The 22,489-nt window shown below is 49.6% G+C and overlaps 1 protein-coding gene, 1 long non-coding RNA gene and 1 other non-coding gene across 5 annotated transcripts in view; 1 reads left to right on the top strand and 2 right to left on the bottom strand.

Moving 5' to 3' along the window:
- LOC109434534 (uncharacterized) overlaps positions 1–20,271 on the top strand; it is a 41,408-nt gene extending 21,137 nt beyond the window's left edge. Inside the window, exons 1-4 of one of the 3 annotated variants that reach the window (XM_088800430.1) lie at positions 14,922–15,059; positions 16,244–16,370; positions 16,730–16,846; positions 17,475–20,271. In XM_088800430.1, the coding sequence (XP_088656556.1) occupies positions 15,042–15,059; positions 16,244–16,370; positions 16,730–16,846; positions 17,475–18,907 (1,695 nt within the window). In that variant the 5' untranslated portion in view covers positions 14,922–15,041 and the 3' untranslated portion in view covers positions 18,908–20,271. Of the gene's footprint in view, positions 1–14,921; positions 15,060–16,243; positions 16,371–16,729; positions 16,847–17,474 lie in introns of those variants that run through there. The other 2 variants (XM_088800431.1, XM_088800432.1) reach the window with 2 other exon arrangements.
- On the bottom strand, positions 673–22,485 carry LOC148757467 (uncharacterized). The gene is made up of 7 exons (XR_016022163.1): positions 22,357–22,485; positions 21,558–21,668; positions 17,405–17,485; positions 17,072–17,219; positions 15,463–15,649; positions 8,146–15,353; positions 673–3,846 (listed from the first exon to the last, which is right to left on the bottom strand). It is a non-coding gene; the product is annotated as an uncharacterized LOC148757467 (long non-coding RNA).
- On the bottom strand, positions 5,719–5,822 carry LOC141567738 (small nucleolar RNA U13). Its single transcript, XR_012490573.1, has one exon. It is a non-coding gene; the product is annotated as a small nucleolar RNA U13 (small nucleolar RNA).
- Positions 22,486–22,489: the final 4 nt, after the last annotated feature.

Raw genomic sequence — 22,489 nt, 5'->3', positions numbered from 1 at the left:
CCACCCATACCGTGTTTCCCCGAAAATAAGATCTAGCTGGAAAATCAGCTCTAGTGCATCTTTTGAGCAAAAACCCGGGTCTTATATAAGACCCGGTATTGTATGATATGATATATTATATTTTATTATGGGGACAGAGTCGAGAGAGCAGTTTCCAGGCTCTTGGCCTCGCGTGGGGGGTGCTGGTTCGGGTGGTAGTTGGCCGTTTGCTGTAGCCAGTTGGCCAATTGGCTGCTGATATAACTGCTGTGAATGTGTTGGTTGGTTGGGAGGCAGAAAAGCGGACAACGGACGGCGGACCATGTGGATCCTACTTTGTGTGTCTCGCCTGGCTGCCAGCGAGAATATAGTGGTATGACTCCCCTATCTATGTCTCCATAGGTGTTCCTTTTTGGCCTCACCATATCCTGCGTTCTTATGTGGGGAGCCAGAACTAAGACCTTGTATGACACCCTGCATGACACATGGCACAGCGAGCAGGACTTGGTGTTGGCCAAAACTCTCTGTAAGGTAATGGAGCAGTTTATACGTATGAAAGCTCAATTTTAGAGGAGCTGTACCAGGAACGGGAGGCGCGGTCTGCCTGGGAGACTCAAGCCTCCAGATGGCACACCACCCTCTTGACCATAGAAGGCGTCGCCTTCCTTTTGGTGATCTGCTGCTGCTGTAGGTTCCGAGGGTTGTGGACATCTTGCACTGAGGCCTCCACCCAATCAGATTCCTGGCATGGCAAGCCAGATTCCGACCAGGTAGAAATGGTGTCTGACTCTGGGCAAGAGGACAGGTGGCCCCACACAGTCTGTGGTACCTGGTAGCCACTGTTTTCAGAAGTTAAACCCCCAAGGAGGGGTGGGAGGACATGGATGGCTCTCTGGCCAGCATGGAGAGGGCCCTGCAGGTTCTAGCTGAGCAGTTGCCAGAGGAGGCAAAGGGTACAGCCAATCATGTGGGATGGATGTTCCTCACCGCGTTGCATCATAACATGGAGGATGCGCTTAATGAAATAGCTCAAGTGCTGGGTCAGCAGCCTCGGGAGGCGTTGGAAGCTCAGGACTGTCGGTTGGAGGAGATTCTCACCGCAGTGCATCTTAACTTGGAGGAAGCACTTGCTGGAACAGCCCAGGTGCGGGTCCAGGTGTCCCGGTGGGAGGTGTTGGAAGCTCCGGTCCACCTGTTAGAGGAGCCCCACAGTGGAGACTCTGAGGCAGAGGTAGACAACATGAGTGGAGAAAATGTAGCTCCCAACCCCTAAGACCAGCCCATCTTGAAGCAAAAGGTAAAGCATGAGAAACCTTTGGTTCCTGGGGGCACTGCTGCCAGTAACCCAGCTGTGACTAAGTTCACAACCTACACCCCTTACACTCCCACTGAATTGCAGGAACTGGGGAGGCAATGCCGACAGCACCCTGGAGAGCCAATCTCGGCTTGATTACTATGTTTATGGGATGAGGGGGCAGACAACATTTTCTGCTCCCCAGGCAAAATGGAAAAGCTAGCCTTCATGATGGGGCATCCGTCCCTGAGACAAAAGTTATAGAATTGCCATAGGTTGGCCCAAGACCAGAGCAACCACACTCTAATGGAGTGGCTCACCACTGCGGTACGCACAGTATGGGGAAAGGCTGGCAAGCTTCCAGACACTGTGAGTAAATGGCAATCATATACTGAACTTACTCAAATCATCCGTGAAATGGGTATGCCAGATGACAAGCGTTTTCCAACCAGCATTAGAGATCTGGTTTTGGATACTGCCCCTGCAAGTGCTTTTGGATCCTTGGTTGCCATTCTTACTCCCTGTGTGGGGAGGCAGATCCATGAAGTTACCATTGCCATGGCCACCCTAGGGGACATTGAAAGCTGGTGGCAAAGGAAATTAAGACAGGAGGTCCGAGAAGTTGAGACCTGGAAGCCCAAGCCGAAAGTAATGGTGCGAGGTCGCAGGCCTCAGAGAGTAACACGCACGCAGATGTGGCATGATCTCATGGCAGCTGGGGTTGATCGGGGAAAAATAGACCGACAACCCAATGCACTCTTGTTGGAACTTTGGAAACAGTTGTGTCTGGAACAGCAATTCCGGAGAAGCCTAAAGGAGAAGTCTGGGAAAGTGCGACCCTTGTAGTTTTAGGACTTTGTCGGAGCCTGCCGACGAGACGAACGGTTCCTGAAGTGGGGAGTGAGGATTGAGAAAAAAATAGACAAGAGACAAAGATGGGATCGGGAGGGCTAGCAGTTCTAATTAGACTGCAGCACCTGTTTTATTTTCCAGCTTTCTTTTATACACACAGAAACAAGAAGGTTATATAGAGCAGCTGAGGCAGCAAGTACAGATTAGTTATGTTTTTTCAAAGTTTGACCCTGACTGTCTTTACCTTTTTGATAATTCCTCATCCCCAGAACAGCTGGTGTCTGTTCTTTATGCTTATCGGAGTTCTCCTTAGCGATCCTCCCAAACTCTGCTTGAAGTTACATTTTCTTAACCCTTAATGTTCCAGCTCCCTACAGGACTTCATGCGGCCGCTTGAGGCCGACTCCTTTCAGCTTGATTAGGGGTGGGGCCAAGATACCTGGTCAGAGGGGACGAGCAGGGACCGGAGGCCCCACGTGGAACTGTCCATACATTGGTTCCCTCCTAATGTGTAGAGGGTTTTGGCCCTGACACTGGCGTAGACTGCAGTCTTGTTTATGGGAACCCTGGCTGTGCCCAGAAGGATTGACGGTGCCCGGGGAGCTCTGGCTTGCCCAGAAAGTAGGTGGACATCAAAGGACACCCCCTGAGACATTACTTGAACTGGACTGTGACCTTCTTTTCTCATGAGCTGGGTTCCTGACACAGGCCCCATTGTAGAAGATGCTTGTCATGTAGATTGTGAGGTGAGACCCTGGAGGGGTGGAGTGTGGGGACAGAGTTCCAGAGAGCAGTTTCCAGGCTCTCAGCCTCGCATGGGGGGTGCTGGCTTGGGTGGTGGTTGGCTGTTGGTGTAGCCTGTTGGCCAATTGGTTGCTAATGTAACTGCTGTGACTGCGTTGGTTGGTTGGGAGGCAGAAAAGTGGACGGCGGATTGCGGATTGTGTGGATCCTACTTCGTGTGTCTCGCCCAGCCGCCAGTGAGAATATAGTGGTATGACTCCCCTATCTATGGCTCCATGGGTGTTCCTTTTTGGCCTCACCATATCCTGTGTTCTTATGTGAGGAGCGGGAGCTGAGATCCCGCATGACACCCTGCATGACAATATTATATTATCCGGTCTTATAGTAAAATAAGACCGGGTCTTATATTAATTTCTGCTCCAATCGCATTAGAGGCTATTGTCTGGCCAGGTCTTATTTTCAGGGAAACACAGTAGTCCTCCCAGTTCTATGGTTAAGCATCTTAACACTTTGTAAGTGGGCATTTTCCTGCCAAATCGCGTTGTAATGCGGGGCTTTTTTGACATTTTCTCGCCAAAATTAGACTTTCCGTAAAATATTCATATCTTTCGATCTATTTGATATTTTTCTATGAAACTTTCAGTGTTTTAGTTTAAAAAGAGGTCTCTATTTATTTACTTTGCAAAATTTTTGCCGGTTCCAACTAGAGGCGATATGACGAGTTTACTCGTTTCCCGCAAAAAATGTGTTAAGATGTCAGTTTACTTTTGACATTTCCCTTCTCTTGCTCAAGATCTTTTCTCTAAAAGCATCATTGATCAACAGGCAGGTCTTCTAGTCTCAGGTTTCCAGTGTCCAGCTTTTTGTCCCTCGTCGTCAGAAGGGCCTCTTTTGGGTATCATCTCTTAAATCATGGGGAAGAGTATATGGATCAGGAAACACCTGGTGTCCAGTGTCCACCGGCATCAGAAGCAGAGCTTAAATAGATCAAAGTAAAAGAGAATTAGAACATAGAGGGGCCGGCCCCGTGGCTCAGGTGGTTGTAGTACCATGCTCCTAACTCAAGGTCGCCAGTTCGATTCCCACACAGGCCAGTGAGCTGCGCCCTCTACAGCTAAGATTGTGAACAATAGCTCTCCCTGGAGCTGGGCTCCCGTCAGCAGCTGGAGGTTGGCATGAGCAGCTGCAGGCTGTTGGGGGCTGCTGTGTGTGCTGCCATGAGTGACCGGTGGCTAGCGTGAGTGGCCAGCAGGCATCATGAGCTGCTGTGGGCTGCCATGAACCAACAAGAGCTCCAGCGAGCTGCTGTGAGTGGCTGACCAATGACCGGCAACCAACTGCCTCAGCTGGGGGCAGTGCAAGGCTCATAGTACCAACATGGGCCAGGGAGCTGTGTCCTACACAACTAGATTGAAAACAACGGCTTGAACTGGAGTGGAGAGGGGCAGGCGGAAGGCGGGGGGTGGGGGGGGAAGAACCTAGCAACCTAGCTTATGTGGCAGGCACAGACCAGGAACTCAAGTTCCTTAGAGGTCACCTGTTTTAAATCTTGACAGTTTTAGTTTCAGCTCATCAGACATTTTTTCAGTCAGGGTTTGCTGCCTTTTTTAGGTGTGACACACGTATCCAAGAATCTGCTCCCTGCAGTTTAAAAATACAGGGGTTAGTCAATAGTACCTGGTAAGGGCTCTTCCAGCATGGCTGGAGGGAATCCTTTTTGAGGTGTATTTTCCAATAAAAATCTCTAGGTTGTAAAGCATGAATTTTTAGTTTCACTTCCCAGAGTGTATGGTGAAATGATTGCTTGATTAAAGCATGATTATTGTCGATAGAATCAATTAAGCCCTTACAATATTCAAGTATGTCTCCTTTCACCAGCTGTGGATCAAGAGAAGCAGGGGCCAGATGCATAGGGTGTCCTGTAATTATCTCAAAAGGTGAGATCTCATGCATAGATCTGAGATTTAAAAGGATTAATGGCAATGCTTTTGGCCAAGGTATTTGAAGTTTCCATAAATTTTGCCAATTGAGTATTAATAATGTCATTAGTGTGTTCAACTAATTCTGAAGATGGGATGGTGAGCACAGTGAAAATGTTGTAGGAATGACCAAACAGCATAGACTTGTTTTAGCACCAGACCCGTGAAATGGGTTCCTCGATCACTGTGGAGTGAGTTTGAGTTCCCCAAGTAGGAATAATCTTTTCTAACAGTACTTTGGCTACTGTAGCTTGTCTGCAAGGGAAATCTTCAGTCCAGTGAGAAAACACACATATTATGACTAGAACATACTTATATCCATGAGATGCGGAAACTGTATGAAGTCTATTTGCCAGACTTCAAGGGGGCCATTTGGCAATTTAAAATGTCCAGGGGCAGTACAAATAGGCTTCCCTGAGTTATACTTTGGACAGGTGGGACACCTGAGGGAGGCACTTTTTGTGGCCTTATTAATATTTCCCCACCAATATTGGTGCATGAAAGCTACCCTTTTGTCAGTAAACCAATGGTTCAATGCATGTACAGTGGTTAAAAGTGGGAATTTCAAACTTTCTAATAGGGTTGGGTTGTTATTTGATCCAAACCAGAGTCTTTCTTCCTTATTAAACCAACAATTGTTGGATTTCCAGTTGTTTTTCTTCTTCAGAAGTTGGTTGTTGGACTTCTCTGGCCAAGTTTTCTGTCATCAGTGGGAGAAGATTCTCTCTGGACTATGACAGAGACCTGACTACTGTTGATGTCTTTAAGGGCAGCATTTTTAGCAGGAATGTCAACGAGGTGATTTCCTTTGGCTTCCAGGGAATCAAGTTTAGAGTGCCCCAGAACCTTTTTTTTTTCCCCTCTAGTTCACGTCAGATGGGTAATGTGCCGATTTCGTAACAAGGTTTGTGGGAGGCACATCTCACACAAAAGCGTGAACACCCAATCATCACACTTATGAACTACAAAAGGATCTCCCCAGAATCTTAATAATGGCTAAAGCATCAGGTAAAAGTATAGTGTCTAATAATTTCTGTACATATGGACCATTTTTAATTTTATCTCCATTGGAGGTAAGGAAACCACACTTTTTCCATAGCATTCCAAAGTCATGAGCCACCCCAAAGGCATATCTGCTGTCGGTATAAATGTTGACAGCTTTACCCTTTGATAAAATGCAAGCTCTAGTGAGGGCATATAATTCAGAAACCTGCTATGCCGAAGTAACCAGGGGCAAAGATGCTGCTTCAATAACTTCAGAAGGAGTTACAAAAGCATAACCAGCACAGTACTCACCATTGTCATTCCTTAAGAACAATTAGTAAACCATGAGAAATTAGCTTTACCAAGAGGAGTTTTCTGCAAATCATCTTGAGGAGTCAGGAAGTCATGAGGGGCTTCCTCAGTCTCATAAGAAATCCAGCATGATATGTCTCTAAGAAGTCTCTGTCTAATAAATGGCTAGGGGCAGAAGAACTAAGGATAAAACAATGTTAATGTTTATCTCTTAAGGGACCTAGACAAAAGGGAATAGCTTTAGATATGTAAACCTGTTTTTCTAAGATGATTTAGGGGAAGTACTGGAAAAAAAAACTCCTGTAATTCCTCAGAGCCCTGTCACTCTGAATTAGGAAAACCTGAAAAAGACTGGTTAGTTGGCAGAGAGCGTCTTGTACACTTTAACTTATGACAATCCCTTTTCCAATGTCCTTGTTTCTTGCAGTGGTGGCAAAAAGTTGTAGTTCTTTGATTTCCCACAGGGACTCCCTTTTGCCATGGCTGAAAGTCAAAAGTCTTGGCGATCTTGTGTTTAGGCAGCCCATCTAGGGTACTAGCAAGCTCCTTAGCGAAATTTACCAAGTCTAGGGTAGGCATAGTTCCCCATCCTATCCTGAGTCTCCTACCCAGAAGGTAAAGGTTTTTATTTAGCCCTTTTACAAAGAATTAAAAACTGTCCCTGTGTGGCCAGCATCTAAAGGAAAACCTGAATGTTCCTTAAAAACGGCCTGGAATCTTTTATAATAGTCATTAACAGATTCCTCAGGCTTTTGTGAGCAATCCTGAATTTTGTTCCAATCAACCTTTGGAAAAGCCTCAGGAAATGCTCGATGTTGTTTCCTAGCAAATTGCCTGGTTTCCTCCCAATAATCAGGAGTTTGCTTTTCTAAATCCCTTTCAGGATGTTCCCATCTGACAATTCTCATTCAATATCTGGCTTGGACTTCACCAACCAACATATTAATTAGCTGATATAAATCAGAAAATCCAGGCTGATAAGCTTGAATAGTAATATCAAATTCCTTAGCAAAATTACCAGAATCCTTAGTTACTATAGGAAATTCCTCCACTATAGCTCATAACTCAGCTTTAGTCAGGGAACGAAAGAGATGTGGGGTTTGCTAGGATCCCCAGGTGTCATCTTAAATGCGAAAGTACTGATAGGTTCTGAGGAAGTTGAGAGAAGATTTAGAAGTTTGCAGCCAGGGGCTGATTTGAAGGTGGTGGAGGTGGCAAAGAGGAACAAGATGGCATTGGATGTGGAGTTTGAGACAAAGAAGCAGTGGGGGAAGGACAAGGCAATGCACAGGAGGGAGGACACAAGGTTTCAGGTGCCATTCTTTTTAAATTTTTAACAGTCTCTGTTAGCTTTGAGACTTTATTTTGTAAAAATGTAACTTTAGATTCACAATCTCAATCGAAGGCCTCCATTTACCACTCCAAATAGGCTTCTATTCCTCTTCTTAGTTTTAGCGTTGTAATTACACAATCTAATTTTCAGAAATTCAAGTTTGGGAATATTGAAAGTTCCTCAAAGCGGCCACTGATATTTATCCATAGTCAGATCTTCCCATTCATTAAATACGTGCACAAAATTTCTCTGTGGGTTCCAAGCATATACTCGGCGGGTGTCCCAGGAGGAGGGACAGTTTGAGAAAGCTTGGATATCAGAGATCCCTTTAAAAAAAAAAAAAAAAAAAAACTGGGCTCAAACAATTTACTACTCAAATAACTTGCAGGTCCTTTAGTTCACCTCATATTGGAACAGCCGGATCACTGTGAACCAGGCTGAAGGCTAGAGCCAGTTCCAAGCAGATAGGAAGGCTAGAGCCAGTTCCTGCTTTCCGAAATCAAGCCAACATGCCATGAGTACACAAAGAAATAAGCCGTAAAGCCGTCACACATATGCACATCAACAAACAAATAAGTGACAAAAAAAAATTTTAAACAATTCCCAAATAAAACCTGGAGAAAGCCAGATGCAAAACCTATTGGCTCGGACCCAGGAAAGGAACTCACCAGAGGATTCTAAGCCAGGGAGCAAAAATCCAGCAGAAAGCAGCTCAGTTAGGCACCATAGTTTGCTCACTGGTCAGAAGCCGTTGGAGTGCCACTACTCTCTGGGCCCCACATAGGGCACCAATAATGTCGTCTGACCAAATAATTCTCCAGGTAATCCACCAAAATAAAACAGTTTGTTCAGGAAAAGAAAAGAAACGGAACCACATTCGCAACCAGACTACCTTCCGGCTGCCTACATGGAAAAAGGTGCAAGCTCAAACATGCCTTCTCCCTTTATTTGCATCCCTCTCCCACCCCCACCCTCTCACCCATGGTCACCATAGAGTTCAACAGGAAGTCAAGACTAGAGCGTTAACAAGGGGCCCAGCTCCACCCATAGTCCTCCCAGCTCTATGGTTAAGCATCCCAAGATATCAGTTTACTTCAAACAGTGGGCTAGGATGTTTGCTCCCCTCAGACTCATACTTGTCTAATATAGGACATTTTCTGCGCTTAATCGGTGTTACTGGTATAATACTATCTCTCTTGGTCCTAGTTTGTACATGTTATACTAGATACAAAAAAAACACATAAGGGCTGGCCTAGTGGCTCAAGCGGTTGGAGCTCCGTGCTCCTAACTCTGAAGGCTGCCGGTTCTATTCCCACATGGGCCAGTGGGCTCTCAACCACAAGGTTGCCGGTTCAACTCCTCGAGTCCTGCAAGTGATGGTGGGCTTCGCCCCCTGCAACTAAGATTGAACATGGCACCTTGAGCTGAGCTGCCACTGAACTCACGGATGGCTCAGTTGGTTGGAGCACGGCTCTCAACCACTAGGCTGCCAGTTCGATTCTTCGACTCCCGCAAGGGATGGTGGGCTGCGCCCCCTGCAACTAACAACGGCAACTGGACCTGGAGCTGAGCTGAGCTCTCCACAACTAAGACTGAAAGGTCAACAACTTGAAGCTGAATGGCACCCTCCACAACTAAGATTGAAAGGACAACAACTTGACTAGAAAAAAGTCATGGAAGTACACACTGTTCCCCAATAAAGTCCTGTTCCCCTTCCCCAATAAAAAAAATCTTTAAAAACAACAACAACAACAACATAAAACAGAGGAAAAAAAACTCGATAGCTCAAAGATTAAAAATGAGCTAGAATATATTTAATTTAGACATATAGGATCTGATTGCCTCCCATTTTCTCACATTTTCTTTTAAATATAAATAAATAATTCAGCCTTGACTGCCATCTAAGATTATGGTCTTCCCCACCCACAATGGTCCAACAATCAGCAAGACAAATACTGACACTAAGTCTTCTAGGAATGAGCCTTTCTAACACCGTAGGACCACATTATCCAACCAAAGGATGGTCATCAATGCATCCTTTGGGTTGATTTATGACCAAAAGAAGGAAGTGTGGACAGAAAAAGGGCCACATATTAAACCTGACAAGCTCAGAGACTGAAAATTTCGGGACTGTTTTTTCATGCAGGCACGGCTAGGAGCTCCATCCCCCTCCTCCTCCCATACCTTATTATCGGAGATGTCTCTGGTGGGCACCATAGTTAGAGGCCTCCCTGTCAAAACAATGTTGAGCGATCACAGCTGCTAGGGACGGACCTCCCCAGCACTCCAGCCAGATTTCCCCCTAACCCGGAGGCCAAACCTTATAAAACAAAGCACCTGACCCCAGTTAGTGCTCAGTGTTTGGGAACAATCCCACTGAGCCCGCTGGCGTAATAAAGCTGTGTTCTCCCTGATCTCTACGTGCCGCTTGAGTCTCTCAGTCTTCATCATTTTTCCGCAACAAAATAACCACATAACATGGCGTGAGCATAAAAAATTTCATAACTAAGTGGGACATGGCGGGAAGTCACATCTTTAGCTTCCTTCATAAAGTTAATATGTGCCTTAAAGTGGGCCTGTCTGTTGTCTTTTTGCACCTAAGATAACATCTTTGCAGTGTCAGTAATCCTTTTTCAGGACCAGAACTGGAAACTACAAAATCCCGCATTGTTATGCTTGTCTACTGATTAATATCTCTATGTGCTGTAAAAAGGGAACTGTAAACTATTCTGCACCCACCTATATAAAAGAAGTACCTGTCTCTCCAATTTACTTTTATCCAACCCCAGAGATTTCCCCACTTTGCTTTCTCCCACCCCCGTAACCTATCACCAATAGATTTCATGCAACCTCCTTTCCTTGATTTTATGTGTAAAATAAGCTACAAACCACCATTTCGCAGAACATTTTCTCAGTCCATTGGGATTTTGCTTCCCAGCAATTGTCAGTTTGGCTCAAATAAACTCTTATAAGCTTCCTCTTAGGTTGGATGTTTTTCACCGACACAGGTAAGGATGGGAGTGGTCCCCAAGATATTACAGGTGCATGTGTAGACCTAACTATGTATGTCCATGAAGCAGCGCAGCATACTATGGTAAACTGCCAGCAGACACTCCATGGTTCCCCTTAGCCAGAGTAAGTCAGTTCCCAACCACTACACACTGACGGCCCTATGGCTTCTCCCTTCTCACGGAGATTCCTGCTGAAGGGTCAGATCTGTCATGGGCGTTGCAGGTGGAGATCAGAAGAGGTACGCCTGTGCCCCTTCTGTAGCATTTCTCTCCACTGGCTGCTTCTGGTCCTCGTGGAGGTTGGTGCTGAACCAGGAGCCTCTCCTCTGTGTTCCCCACATGAACACTTCAGCCAGGAGTGCAACACTGGTGTGTGGCCAGGTAGCTTTGAAGATGTGTGCACACATGTCACTGGGTGGGCTTTCTGGGGCTGCCTGGTGGTCCTGGCCTGTGACACTGACCACGTTGGTACAGGTGCACTCTGCTCAAATCGCACTCCCCCCCACTGCCCCCCCCCCGCACTCTGTGATGACCTTGGGGTGGGCTGGGGACTTCTTCACAAGTGTGTGCCACACCCAGAAGGGATTCCATGGGCTCCAGGGCAGGACAAAGACACTGAGATTTGGGTGAGGTGGGGGCCCAGCCAAACCACAGCACAGAAGAGCCAGACTAGGGACTAACCCACAGGATTGGTGCATGTGAGACAGGTTAGAATATCCTTAGGTAGACAGGGAGATCCCTGGTGGAATCAACAAAGACAGCCATATCCTGAAACTTCAGGTTTTGAAATCACTCCTTCGCTCTAGGACATAATGTAACAAGGCCTTGAGGTTAATCATAAAATTCCTTTTGGCCTGACAAATGGAGCAGATCTGATAGATAAGAGTGGGTTACTTTGCTAATTCCTTCAGGATGGGCAAGTAAACAAACCTGGTAGACGAATTTCATTAGAAGGTGCCAGTTCCCTTCTTCAGACAGCAACCTTTCCCCAAACAGGCAAGGGAAGGTATAAAAGTAAGAGCTTTTGCCTCAGTCACTGGGCACCCCCATTTGGGACCCCCTCCGGCTCGGGAGCTCTGACCGTTTGCTTTCAATAAACGATCCTCTTTTTAAAACTCTTGCCTCTGCTGGGTCCGTGTTTCCATTCTTCGGTCTCACGAGACACGATCTTGACACTCACTCACTCACTCCAAAGTCCCCTACATCATTTGGGGACTCACAGAGACATATTCCTCCTTTATATGTGTCAACAAAAAACATCCAGGCTAAGAGAATGCTTATGAGTTTATTTGAGCCAAACTGACGATAATTGCTGGGAAGCAAAATCTCAACGGATTGAGAAAATACTCCATGAAATGGCAGTTTGCAGCTTATTGTATACATAGAATCAAAGGAGGAGGGTTGCATGAAATCCACTGGTGATAGATTAAGGGGGTCAGAGAAAGCAAAGCCGGGAAATCTCTGGGATTAGATAAATTGGAGAGACAGGCACTTCTTTCACATAGGTGGTACAGGATAGTTAATAGTTCTCACAGAGAAGTTAATCAATGCACAAGAATAATAATGAGGGTTCTATACTTTCCTGCTCTGGTCTGGAAAAAGCGATTACTGACATCCCAAGGATGTCATTTTAGGTGCAAAAAGACAATAGACAGGCCCACTTAAAGGCACAGATTAACTTTATGAAGGAAGCTAAAGATGTGACTTCCCACCATGTCCCACTTAGTTATGAAATGTTTTAGGCTCATGCCATGTTATATGGTTATTGTCAGTCTCCTGAGCTTGTCAGGTTTAATATGTGGCCCCTTTTCCATCCACACATGCAAGGAGGGCCTGCTTCTCCAGTTAGCCTGTCTGCAAATGGGATTCATCCCACCCTTAGTGATGGTGACAGGAGTGCCAAACTATTGAAAAGTCAGTGACACTAGGGCCCCAAATCCTCAGAGGGAACAAGTGCCTGTCTGCCTCTAAATAATGACTTTCTATGATTCAGGAAGTGAGCTGCTCAGTGTTGATAAAAAGGGGCCATGTACTGAACCTGACATGCTCAGGGGAGGCCAGCAGGGCAGGCCCTACAAACTCAGAGACCGTCTCATTGATAGCTTGTTCCCCAAATACCATCACTATGTGCTGTAAATGTTAATTATTAATCATGTCAATGAAAAAACATCCAGCCTAAGAGAAAACTTATTAAGAGTTTGTTTGAGCCAAACTGAAATAATTGCCGGGAAGCAAAGTCTTAATGGATTGAGAAAATGCTGCGGAAAATGGCTGTTTTCCAAATTATCTTACACATTAAAGGAGGAAGTGTACATGAAATAAAGCAAAGCAGGTAAATCTCTGGGATTGGATAAAAAGTAAAATGGAGAGACACACACTTTTTTTTACATTGGTGGGTACAGAATAATAGTATTTTACAGCACATATAGTATTTGGGGAAAAAGACAACAATGAGGGATTTTGTAGTTTACTACTCTGGTGTGGTGGGTTGTGCCCCCTGGGGGTTCTGGAAAAAGGGATTCCTCTGATATTGCAAAGGTATGTTATCTTAGATGCCAAATGACGACAGTCTCACTTAAGGTAAAGATTGACCTTTGTCAAGGAAGCTACAGGCCAAAGACGTGACTTTCCGCCATGGTCCACCTTAGTTGGGAATTTTTATGTTCACGCCATCCTATGTGGTTATCTTCAGTCTCTTGAGCTTGTCAGGTTTAACATGTGGCCCCTTTTCCATCCACAATTGTCATGGACTCGCCCATATAAAAGAAGTATGTCTCTCTGTTATACACAACCCCAGGTATTTCCCCGCTTTGCTTTCTCCCACCCCCTTAACCTCCTACCAACGGATTCTATGTAACCCTTCTTATGGCTTCTTTGATTCTAATGTATAAAATAAGTTCCAAAACTGCCATTCTATAGAGCATTTTCTCAATCCGTTGAAATTTGACTTCCCTGCAATTGTCATCAGTTGGGCTCAAATAAACTCATTTAAATTCTCTGCAGGTTTGGAGGACAGCAGAGAATGTATTGGTTTCCTATGCTGCTGTAACAAATTACCACATATTGGGTGGTTTAAAACAACCCAAATTTACAACTCTGGCGGCCAGAAGTGTGAAGTCAACTTCACTGGCTAAAATCAAGGTGTTACACTGTTTCCTCCTGAGATTCTGGAGAGAATCTGTTTCCCTGCCTTTCCCACATGTAGAGGCCCGTATGCACGCCCTGGCTCCCCCACCCTCACAACACCCCACCTCTTGCTTCAGTTTTTTCATCTCCTACTTCCTCTTTTCTTTTTTCATTGACATTTAATTTTTCAGGTAGCAAAGGGACTTGTTAACAAACAAAATCCAACCAAGTAAATTTGAAGACTAATTGATTTGTTAAATGATTCATGAATGGGCAGCATCCCATCTAGCAACTAGAGGGGCACTCTTAGGGGTGTACCAAATGGAAGGTTTCTATAGGAAGCAGGGTGGGGCAAGAGAGCTATTGACAAAGAAAAGGATGTTTTCTGAGCAAGGATGTCTTTTCTTTAGGGGAGGAGAACAGGAAGGGTTTTTATCATACAAGATTGCCTCTTTTTCTATTGAGGGGGACGGGGAAGGAGAGGGTCCACGTGACAGATTACCTTACTGGTGTTGACAGGAAAATTCAAGACCGGTTGATTAAGATTATGTTTCCGGGAAAGATTGAAACTGCGATGATATCAGGTAGTAAATCTAAGTTTGATATCTTAGGCTTTTAGCAGGAGTGACACCATCTTGGATCTAAGGTTTTCTCTTTGACATTGACCCACAGAGAAGTCAAACTGCTGGGGGTGGGGGGTGGGGGGAGAGCACACAGCCACCAAGAGCCAAAACTGGGTTTTGAACTCCTCCGCCTTTTAATCCACCCCTCTTGTTAACTTTATACTTAGTGCTCCGCACTGGGGTCGCCTCTGGAACCTCAGTAGTTTCTAGCGTTTAGTCTTGGGGGCCGCTTGTATGGGCGTGGGTATCTTAGGACCCCAGCAGAACGACCCCACAGAGGGTGGTGCGCGACGTGGGACTCCACCTCCCAGCATCCCGCGCAGTGATGTTTGGCAGTTGCCCTGGAGATCCGGAAAGGCATCACCTTCCAGCGCGGAGAGCTGCAGGAAACTACGCCTCCCAGGAGACGCTGCGCGTACGTCGCGCGCACATTGGGCCAATGAGGGTGACGGGGCCGGACTTCCGGCGTCCGGCACTGTCACTTTGCTGCCGGGCGTCGGACCACGCCGGTGTTGTGGGCCGAGCGCCGCTGGTCGGGCCAGGTTTCCAAGAGGTCTGGAAACCCGAGCCACGGGCACGAGGAAGGCGTGGGCGCAGGGCCCGCTTCGCGCCCCGACGGCTCCGCCCCCCAGCCTGGGTTTCTCCGGGGGTAGTGTGGGCGACCCCGTGGGGCCTTCGGGCTGTTCCCGGAGCCACGTGCTCTTCGGCCCCTGAGCGGCTCTGGAGGCAGCGCCCTGCTGCCTTGACGGACCAGGAGACTGAGTCCAGGGGCGTCTGGGTCGGCCGCCTCAAGTGCAGGTTTCGATGTCTGCAGCGGCACAGGTTAGTAGAACCTCAGACCCCTCACCCGCCGGGACCACACCTCCATGGACCTAAGACCCGACTGAGGGAGGGACTTCACCTGGACGTCTTGTCTCTTGATTCGCCTTAGGCCCCGGTGTCCATGCCTTTGGGGCATTCACGTGTGGGATTCCCCACTACTGGCAGCGAAGGGGGTGAGGTGTGGAAGTTCCAAAGGAAGGATCCCGCACGTACAAAAGTTGGGAGGGGTGACAGCCTAGGTGCTTACGCAACTGAGCTTCTCAACGTGGAGCTCGGGCGAGAAGATAGGTGTATCTGAAAGCCAAGCGGAGGAGTTAAGACTATCCCGAGAGCTCAGGAAGCCATGTAAGATTTTGACCTGAAGCTGGACATGCTTTAAATTAGGATTTTTAAAGTATCCCACCGTTTGCCGAGTGGAGAACAGGCGCAGAGGAGGCGGGTGGTGTGCAGGGAGGAAGCACGTGGACCATATTAGTTCAGTGGAGACAGGAAAGTGGTTGAATTCTGGATAGATCTGCTGATCATCAGGTACGGGGTATGAGTGAAGGACTGTCAAGTTTTTTAGTCTGAACACCAGAAGAATGGAGCTGCTGTAGACAAAGTAAAATTTAAAGGGAAAGCAGGTTTCGGGGGAAAATAAGGAAGAGTCTGCCGTGTCCCAGAGTGGAGGCATCACATGGACCTGGAATTGTAGATATCCAAAGACAGAGTCCTAGTATCCTGAATGGAGGCAGGACCTGGGAATCAAACGTAAGAGAGGATTTCACGGACTCAGCAAGGGATGGGCAGTTGGTGCTCTAGGGAGATCAAGAGATGCTGGCAGTCCCTGGGGCACTCAGGAAGTCTGGCAGGTGGCTGAGAAAAGGGAGGGTGGCAGCCCAGAGAGGAGGAAATAGAGGGAACTGGCTCCTGTGTGCCCACGCCATCGTTGGGGCCACCACTGTGGAGACTGGTGGGAATCAGCCAGTCCTTCAGGCTGGGGCAGCAGCCTTAAAAGGTCAGGCAAATTCAGCAGGGGCATCTAAGGCTCAGATAGGTGAGGGAAGTTGCATCGGCAGAGCCCTGGGGATGGAAGGTGAACGTCGGAGGGACATCAAGGAGGTATCATTGGGACAGGGAGTTGGGTCCTGGGTCACATGGCCATAGCTTAGATTATGTCCATCTTCCCCTACCCACTGTTATAGGGCCTGATGGTCTTTGAAGATGTGGCCGTGTACTTCTCCCGGGAAGAGTGGGGCCTCTTGGATGCTGCCCAGAGGGCCTTGTACCACCACGTGATGCTGGAGAACTTTGCACTCGTGGCCTCTCTGGGTAAGGCCCTGGGTCCTCCATGGGAAAGCTCAATTGTTGCCAGGTTGATCCAGCAGCACTAACTCCTTACCTCCTGGCGGCCTGTGAACAGCTCCATACCCAGTGGCTGAGTGTCCCTGTCTGGCTGTGGCACCTCTGTGCCTGGGCTCAGTACCCTTCCTTGGGCACTGCCAACACATTTCTCCTCACAGGCACCACTGAGCTGTTCCTATGAGTCCTGACTTGTGGTGCAACCTGTGGGTTTTCTTGGTTGCACAGATGACACTGTCTGTGTCCCATGAAGCCCTGACTCCTACCATCTGTTGGGCAGTTGGTTGTCCTGAGCTGGGGCTGGTCCCTCACTTGGTTGTTTCTCACAGGACTCTCTGCCTCCCGACCCCGTGTAGTCATCCAGCTTGAGCGTGGTGAGGAACCCTGGGTCCTCAGTGGGACAGATGTGACCCTGGCCAGGAACAACCAGAGGAGGCCCAGCCCTGGTGAGTGGCCAGGCTTCTGTCCCCTCTCCCCACCCTCCTGGACATGTTCCTCTCCTGCCTTATACCGATTTCCTTTTGTTCTCCTTCCACCATTAGCCTCTCCTGAAGGCTCCAGCCTTGGCTTCCCTCAGGGGAAGCTCCAAGAGCACCCCCAGGCCATGCTGAGACCTGCTCAGAATCCCACCATAAGTCAGGGTGTGTGGCGTCAAAGCTTCCCTGTCCTACCTCACCACCTCATCTGTGACGCCATTCCTTCATTCATTTATGTGTTCATTGTTTCTTGAGCACTTGCAGTTACCAGTCCTGTTTCCGGCACTGGGGGCACAGCCTTGATCAGGACGCTCCTGGTCCTGCCTTCGAGGGGTTGGCCGTGCTAGGGGAGAGGCAGTCAGTAAACAGTTTGTGAGTAAAACTATAGCATCGGGGAGCCATCAGTGTAAAGAACAAAAGGAGGCTGGGGTATCCCTCAGACAAGTGAGCTACATATAGGAAGGGTCTCTGGCTCCTCTTCTCCCCAGCTTCCACACCCAGACCTTAGGGTCCCCCTTGCCCACTCACTCGGTCTGCCTTGGTCACGCCCTCCTGGTGAGGATGACCCCCAGGCATCCACTGTTTTCTGTGTCTTCAGGTTCCCAGCATCTGGCAGAGGACAGAGATGTTTCTGGAGAAGCAGTGTGGCCAAGAACCTTCCAGAACACCAGGGTCCCTCCCACCACTGCTGTCAGTGTGCGTGGGAAATGCCTGGGGAGCCGGCAGGCCACCTCCTCATCCCGGGAGAGAAAACCCACGGGGGTCTCTGTGATCTATTGGGAAAGGCTCCTGCTAGGCCCTGGCAGTGGTGAGGCCAGTGTCAGTCTGCGACTGACTTCCCCGCTGAGGGCTACCACGGGCAGCCCAATCACGGAGAAAGCCCTCACAGACCACCTGGAGCCAGGCAAGCAGCCAAGGGTGCCCGAGCAGCAGAAGCCGTCCCCGCGGGAGGCCCCGGGGAGAACCTTCCCGAGCGACCCTGTTCTTGAGGCCGGTCACTCTGGGGGGGGTCGAGGAGTGCGGGTGGTGTGGCACGAGCCTCAGAGACTCCCCGCCGGCCAGGAGCCCCCGACCTGGGATGAGCTGGGCGAGGCCCTCCACACCGGCCCTGGCCTCCTCCCAGGAGAGAAGACCTTCGAGTGCAGGGCGTGCAACAAAGTCTTCGTGAAGAGCTCCGACCTGCTCAAGCACTTGCGCACGCACACCGGCGAGCGGCCCTACGAGTGCGGGCAGTGCGGCAAGGCCTTCAGCCAGACATCGCACCTGACGCAGCACCAGCGCATCCACAGCGGTGAGACGCCCTATGCATGCACGGCCTGTGGCAAGGCCTTCCGGCACAGCTCTTCGCTTGTGAGACACCAGCGCATCCACACGGCTGAGAAGGCCTTCCGTTGCGGCGAGTGCGGCAAGGCCTTCAGCCACGGCTCCAACCTCAGCCAGCACCGCAAGATCCATGCGGGCGGGCGGCCCTATGCCTGCGCGCGGTGCGGCCGCCGCTTCTGCCGCAACTCGCACCTGATTCAGCACGAGCGCACGCACACAGGCGAGAAGCCGTATGCCTGCGCGCTCTGTGGGGCCGCCTTCAGCCAGGGCTCCTCACTCTTTAAGCACCAGCGCGTGCACACCGGGGAGAAGCCCTTCACTTGCGCGCAGTGCGGCCGCGCCTTCAGCCACAGCTCCAACCTCACGCAGCACCAGCTGTTGCACACGGGAGAGCGGCCCTTCCGCTGCGGTGACTGCGGCAAGGCCTTCGCCAAGGGTGCGGTGCTGCTCAGCCACCGGCGCATCCACACGGGTGAGAAGCCATTCGTGTGCGCGCAGTGCGGCCGCGCCTTCCGCGAGCGCCCAGCTCTCTTCCACCACCAGAGGATCCACACGGGCGAGAAACCCATGCGGAGGCTCAGGGCCAGGGCGGGCCTGAGCTCCCATGCCAAGCCTCCGGAGGCACCCTCAGCTGGCACTCCTGGGAGGGAAGCCAGGCCCACTTCCAGCTCAGGCCCAGCCAGGGTGCCGAAGCCAGCTGAGGCCTGAGGTCCCAGCTCCCCGTTTCCGACCTCTCCTGAGTCCTTTCCACAGCTAAAGGGCCACGCGTCCTTTGCAAATCCACACTCTGGAGAAGCTCTGTGTGCACTCTGCAATTCCATCTGTATGTGGTGACAGGATTTGCCATTTCAGCCACAGCTGACTCCTTCATCCCCAAGAGGTCAGGCTGCGGAAAGGTCTAGAGGAGGGATATGGAGGCTGGGACTTTGGTGGGGCTGAGACATTGCAGAGCCAGTGGCAGGACAGCAGGATGGCGCCACTGCTTGCATGTCGTGACTGAACGCTAAGAGGAGGGCAATGCCGGGATGGGGTGGAGGCAGGCCGAGAAATTTTTTACATCGCACATTCAGGATATTCCCCCCAGGCCTGGATTCATCCAAGGCTTCCTGGGAGCTGGCCCAGTGGACGAGAGGTCATGTGTGGGTTGGGTGCTGGCCTTGGGTTAATAGCTGGGCTCTGAGCCTCAGCTTCCTCCTCTGGGGGAAAGAAAGGGAAAAAAGGGATTTCATCCTACAGAGGGTATTTGCCATACCCTGACAGACAGGCTCTTGATAAGGCCAACATGTGCCAAGTGCCAGTCCCTGTGAAATTGCTCCAAACAGCCCCGTGAGGTGGCTGCTGTGGCTGGTATCCCCACTTCTCGTAGGAGGAAACTGAGGCACAGAGAAGGGGTATGAATTGCACAAAGTAGAGCCAGGCCCCACATCCAGACAGCTTACCACTGCACATCTACGCTCTAATCTGCTTGCTGTGAGGGCTGAGAGAGGCCTGGCCTGGCTTCCTGAGCATGGCCGACCCATAGGAGGCGGAGGTCCGCAGGGGAAAGACAGATGGAGAATGATGGCTCCTTAACCACAATCGTTCCAATTCTCATCCAAGCCTCAGCATTTCCGTGTCCTACTACCAAAGTCAATGTGATAGGAGCCTTTATAACCTACTATCCTGACAGGAGGTGACTGAAGTGACAGGTTCAGAGGACACAAGATGGGGCTGCTCATTTCTGCAGGGCCCAGGGGCCACATGCCTACCTGTACTCTGCCCATATGAGGTACCCTCCCGAGATCCCTCCTCAGTGTGACACCTCCACACAGCGGGAACACTGAGGTAGACAGGTGCGTGGGTGCCCAGTTTACTTCCTGTGGCCCTTAGCAGACTGAGGCCCATCTTGACTTCAGGCCTCATGCCTAGGGAAGTTAATGGTCTTTTTACTGGGAAAAAAAGACTAGAAGTTACAACTTGGAACGGGCATATATTGTAAATTCTTGCACAGCGCTGTGGAATTCCACCACTTCAGCCTCCCTTCCCACCAAGTCCAGAGAGGCTCCCTGATAAAGGTTTCTTTTTAAAAACGTGTGAATGGTAACAGCCTGATTTCACCCTAGCACAGTGCAGACATGCCCTCAGGGCATATCACTGTCACAGAGCTGTGGGGACTTGGCTTCAACCTGAGTCCCTTTGAGAAGCCACAGGGAAGAGATGCAGCCTGTCTGTGGCCCTGAGGGGTTGGGATACCTGTGTCCCCTTGGCAGCCAGAGGTGGGTGGGGAGCCACAGGAGACCTGGGTAGGGTCTACTAGGAGTTGGGCCTTTGTGGATCCAAGCTGTGGAGTCTGAGTCAGGGGCCATCACAACCAAGACCTCAGAGCCATCTGCCATATACAGTGAGCACAGACATAATCTCCCTACTCCCCACCTTCCAGCAGGACCTATCTTCCCCAGGAACCTCACAAGTTCCTACAAGGAGGGGAGACTTGGAGGCATAGAGAGGAGTCATGCAGGACCCAGCTCCCTAAGACCCTTCAAGGGCAGGTCCTCCAAGCCAGGCCTCCTGATACCCTGTGGGCCCCTGAGCCATAGTCTGCCCTTCCTGGACTCATCCTCTCTGCTCTGCTCTGCTCGACACCCTCACCTTTCCCCAGGCTGTCTTCCACGAGGCAGCCTTGAACATGTCACATCTACCTCAGTCTGCACAGCTGTGAAATGCAGACACCCTCACCCTGATAAGGATTTTTCTGGGGACCCATAGGATTCAGGAACAAAAACATCTGTCGAACTGCAAGTGGGTACCCAGAATCACATGCAACCTTTTCTGCACTTGGGACACGCATAGGAGCCCAGTTTCCACCATGAGCCCTCCAGACCACTCATGCTGGCCCTGATGCCCTTTCCTGTCTTCTGACTAGCCGCCTCCTGTTTTCCTTGAGCTCCTCCTGGGTAAGGCCCTGGGTCTCTGTTCTTTCACCCTCCACCAATCCACCCCTACCAATACCCAGGACTGGTCAGTGGCCTCCACCCTGTTCCTGTGGGAACAGCAACCATGAGCACTTTCCTTCACCCATGTCTTGAGCACCCAACTTCCCCTAAGTTACTTTCCCCAAAACCTCTGTGGCATGTTGGGCCCTGTACTGCCAGACTGGCTGCTCTTAACCCTGAACAAGCTCTGAGTGTAAGTGTCCCTGGTCTTTCTGGGTCAAGATGGTGAACTGAATACATGCTTCTCACTTGGTTCAGAAGCCCACTGAAACCAGAGTTTAAAACACAAATCCTGTGGGTTGATGAGGATGAGAATGGTGAAAGAGGAGGCAGTTACAATGGTATTTTGAACCCAGGTGGGGATGCTGGAGCTGTCAGTGACTTACAGCAATTCAGATAATGAGTTGCTACTGGGTGAAGTAGACGGACGTCCCGCCAGCCTTACACTGCAGAACTTCAGAAGGCTTGAAAACCAGCCACCTCCTGGGAGGGGAGACCTAAAATATGACAGGTGGGAGAATACTAGAGAAAGCTATAAGAGCTTCAGCTCTCTATCTACATGGTGGATGGTGGGAGAGTCATTTCTGGGGAACCCACACAGTCCAGAGAAAAGACCTAAGCCCCCCCACAAAACAGCCCAATCCTGTGACACACTCCTGGGAAGACTTGACAGGCCCTAGGCTGAGAGCTCCCAATCATGGCAAGATGGCAGTTAGGGATTCCTAGGTATCAGAAAGAACCATGACAAACAGTTGCAATTTATGATTGAATATACAAGTCACAGTTCAGCCACCTGATGTATGGAAGCAAAACTGGCCCAGTCCCAGTCAGATTTTGATAACATTGCCTGTTGAGATAAACTAAAAGGTCACCTTACTGGTTCTGGCTACCCAATTAAGTAAAAGGTTGAGCATGTCCCATAAGCCTGGACAAAAACTTCCATCCTTCACTTTGCAACACAATACTGATATCTGAAGATATGTCAGACTAGGTATAAATCATGGGACAGTTCTCTCATCAGTAAATGGGTGCCCACTAGGGGCAGGGCCCTCAGCGGAGATCGAATGAAGGACTTCCTCCTCCCTGGAGAATGCCCATGGATCAGGCCGGCCTTCCCAGGTGAACCCCGCTTCCTCCTGGGACCACCCGGAGGTGCTTTCTGCCGAACTATTAACAGTATATTACCTAGGCCGTCACTTCTGGCCTCCCGGGAGGGCAGGGCGACGCTCCAGCCGTTGCCTTTGAAACGTATGCAGGCGGGGACATGCTTTAGTGGTTACCAAGGGGACCGATGAGCGACCAAAATGAAGCCTCCGGA

This window comes from Rhinolophus sinicus, chromosome 8, assembly GCF_057876585.1.
Source record: "Rhinolophus sinicus isolate RSI-liver-muscle chromosome 8, RSI-T2T, whole genome shotgun sequence".
NCBI lineage: Eukaryota > Metazoa > Chordata > Mammalia > Chiroptera > Rhinolophidae > Rhinolophus > Rhinolophus sinicus.
The sequence above is the reverse complement of the archived record's forward strand: the minus strand, read 5'-3'. Positions and strand labels throughout refer to the sequence as shown.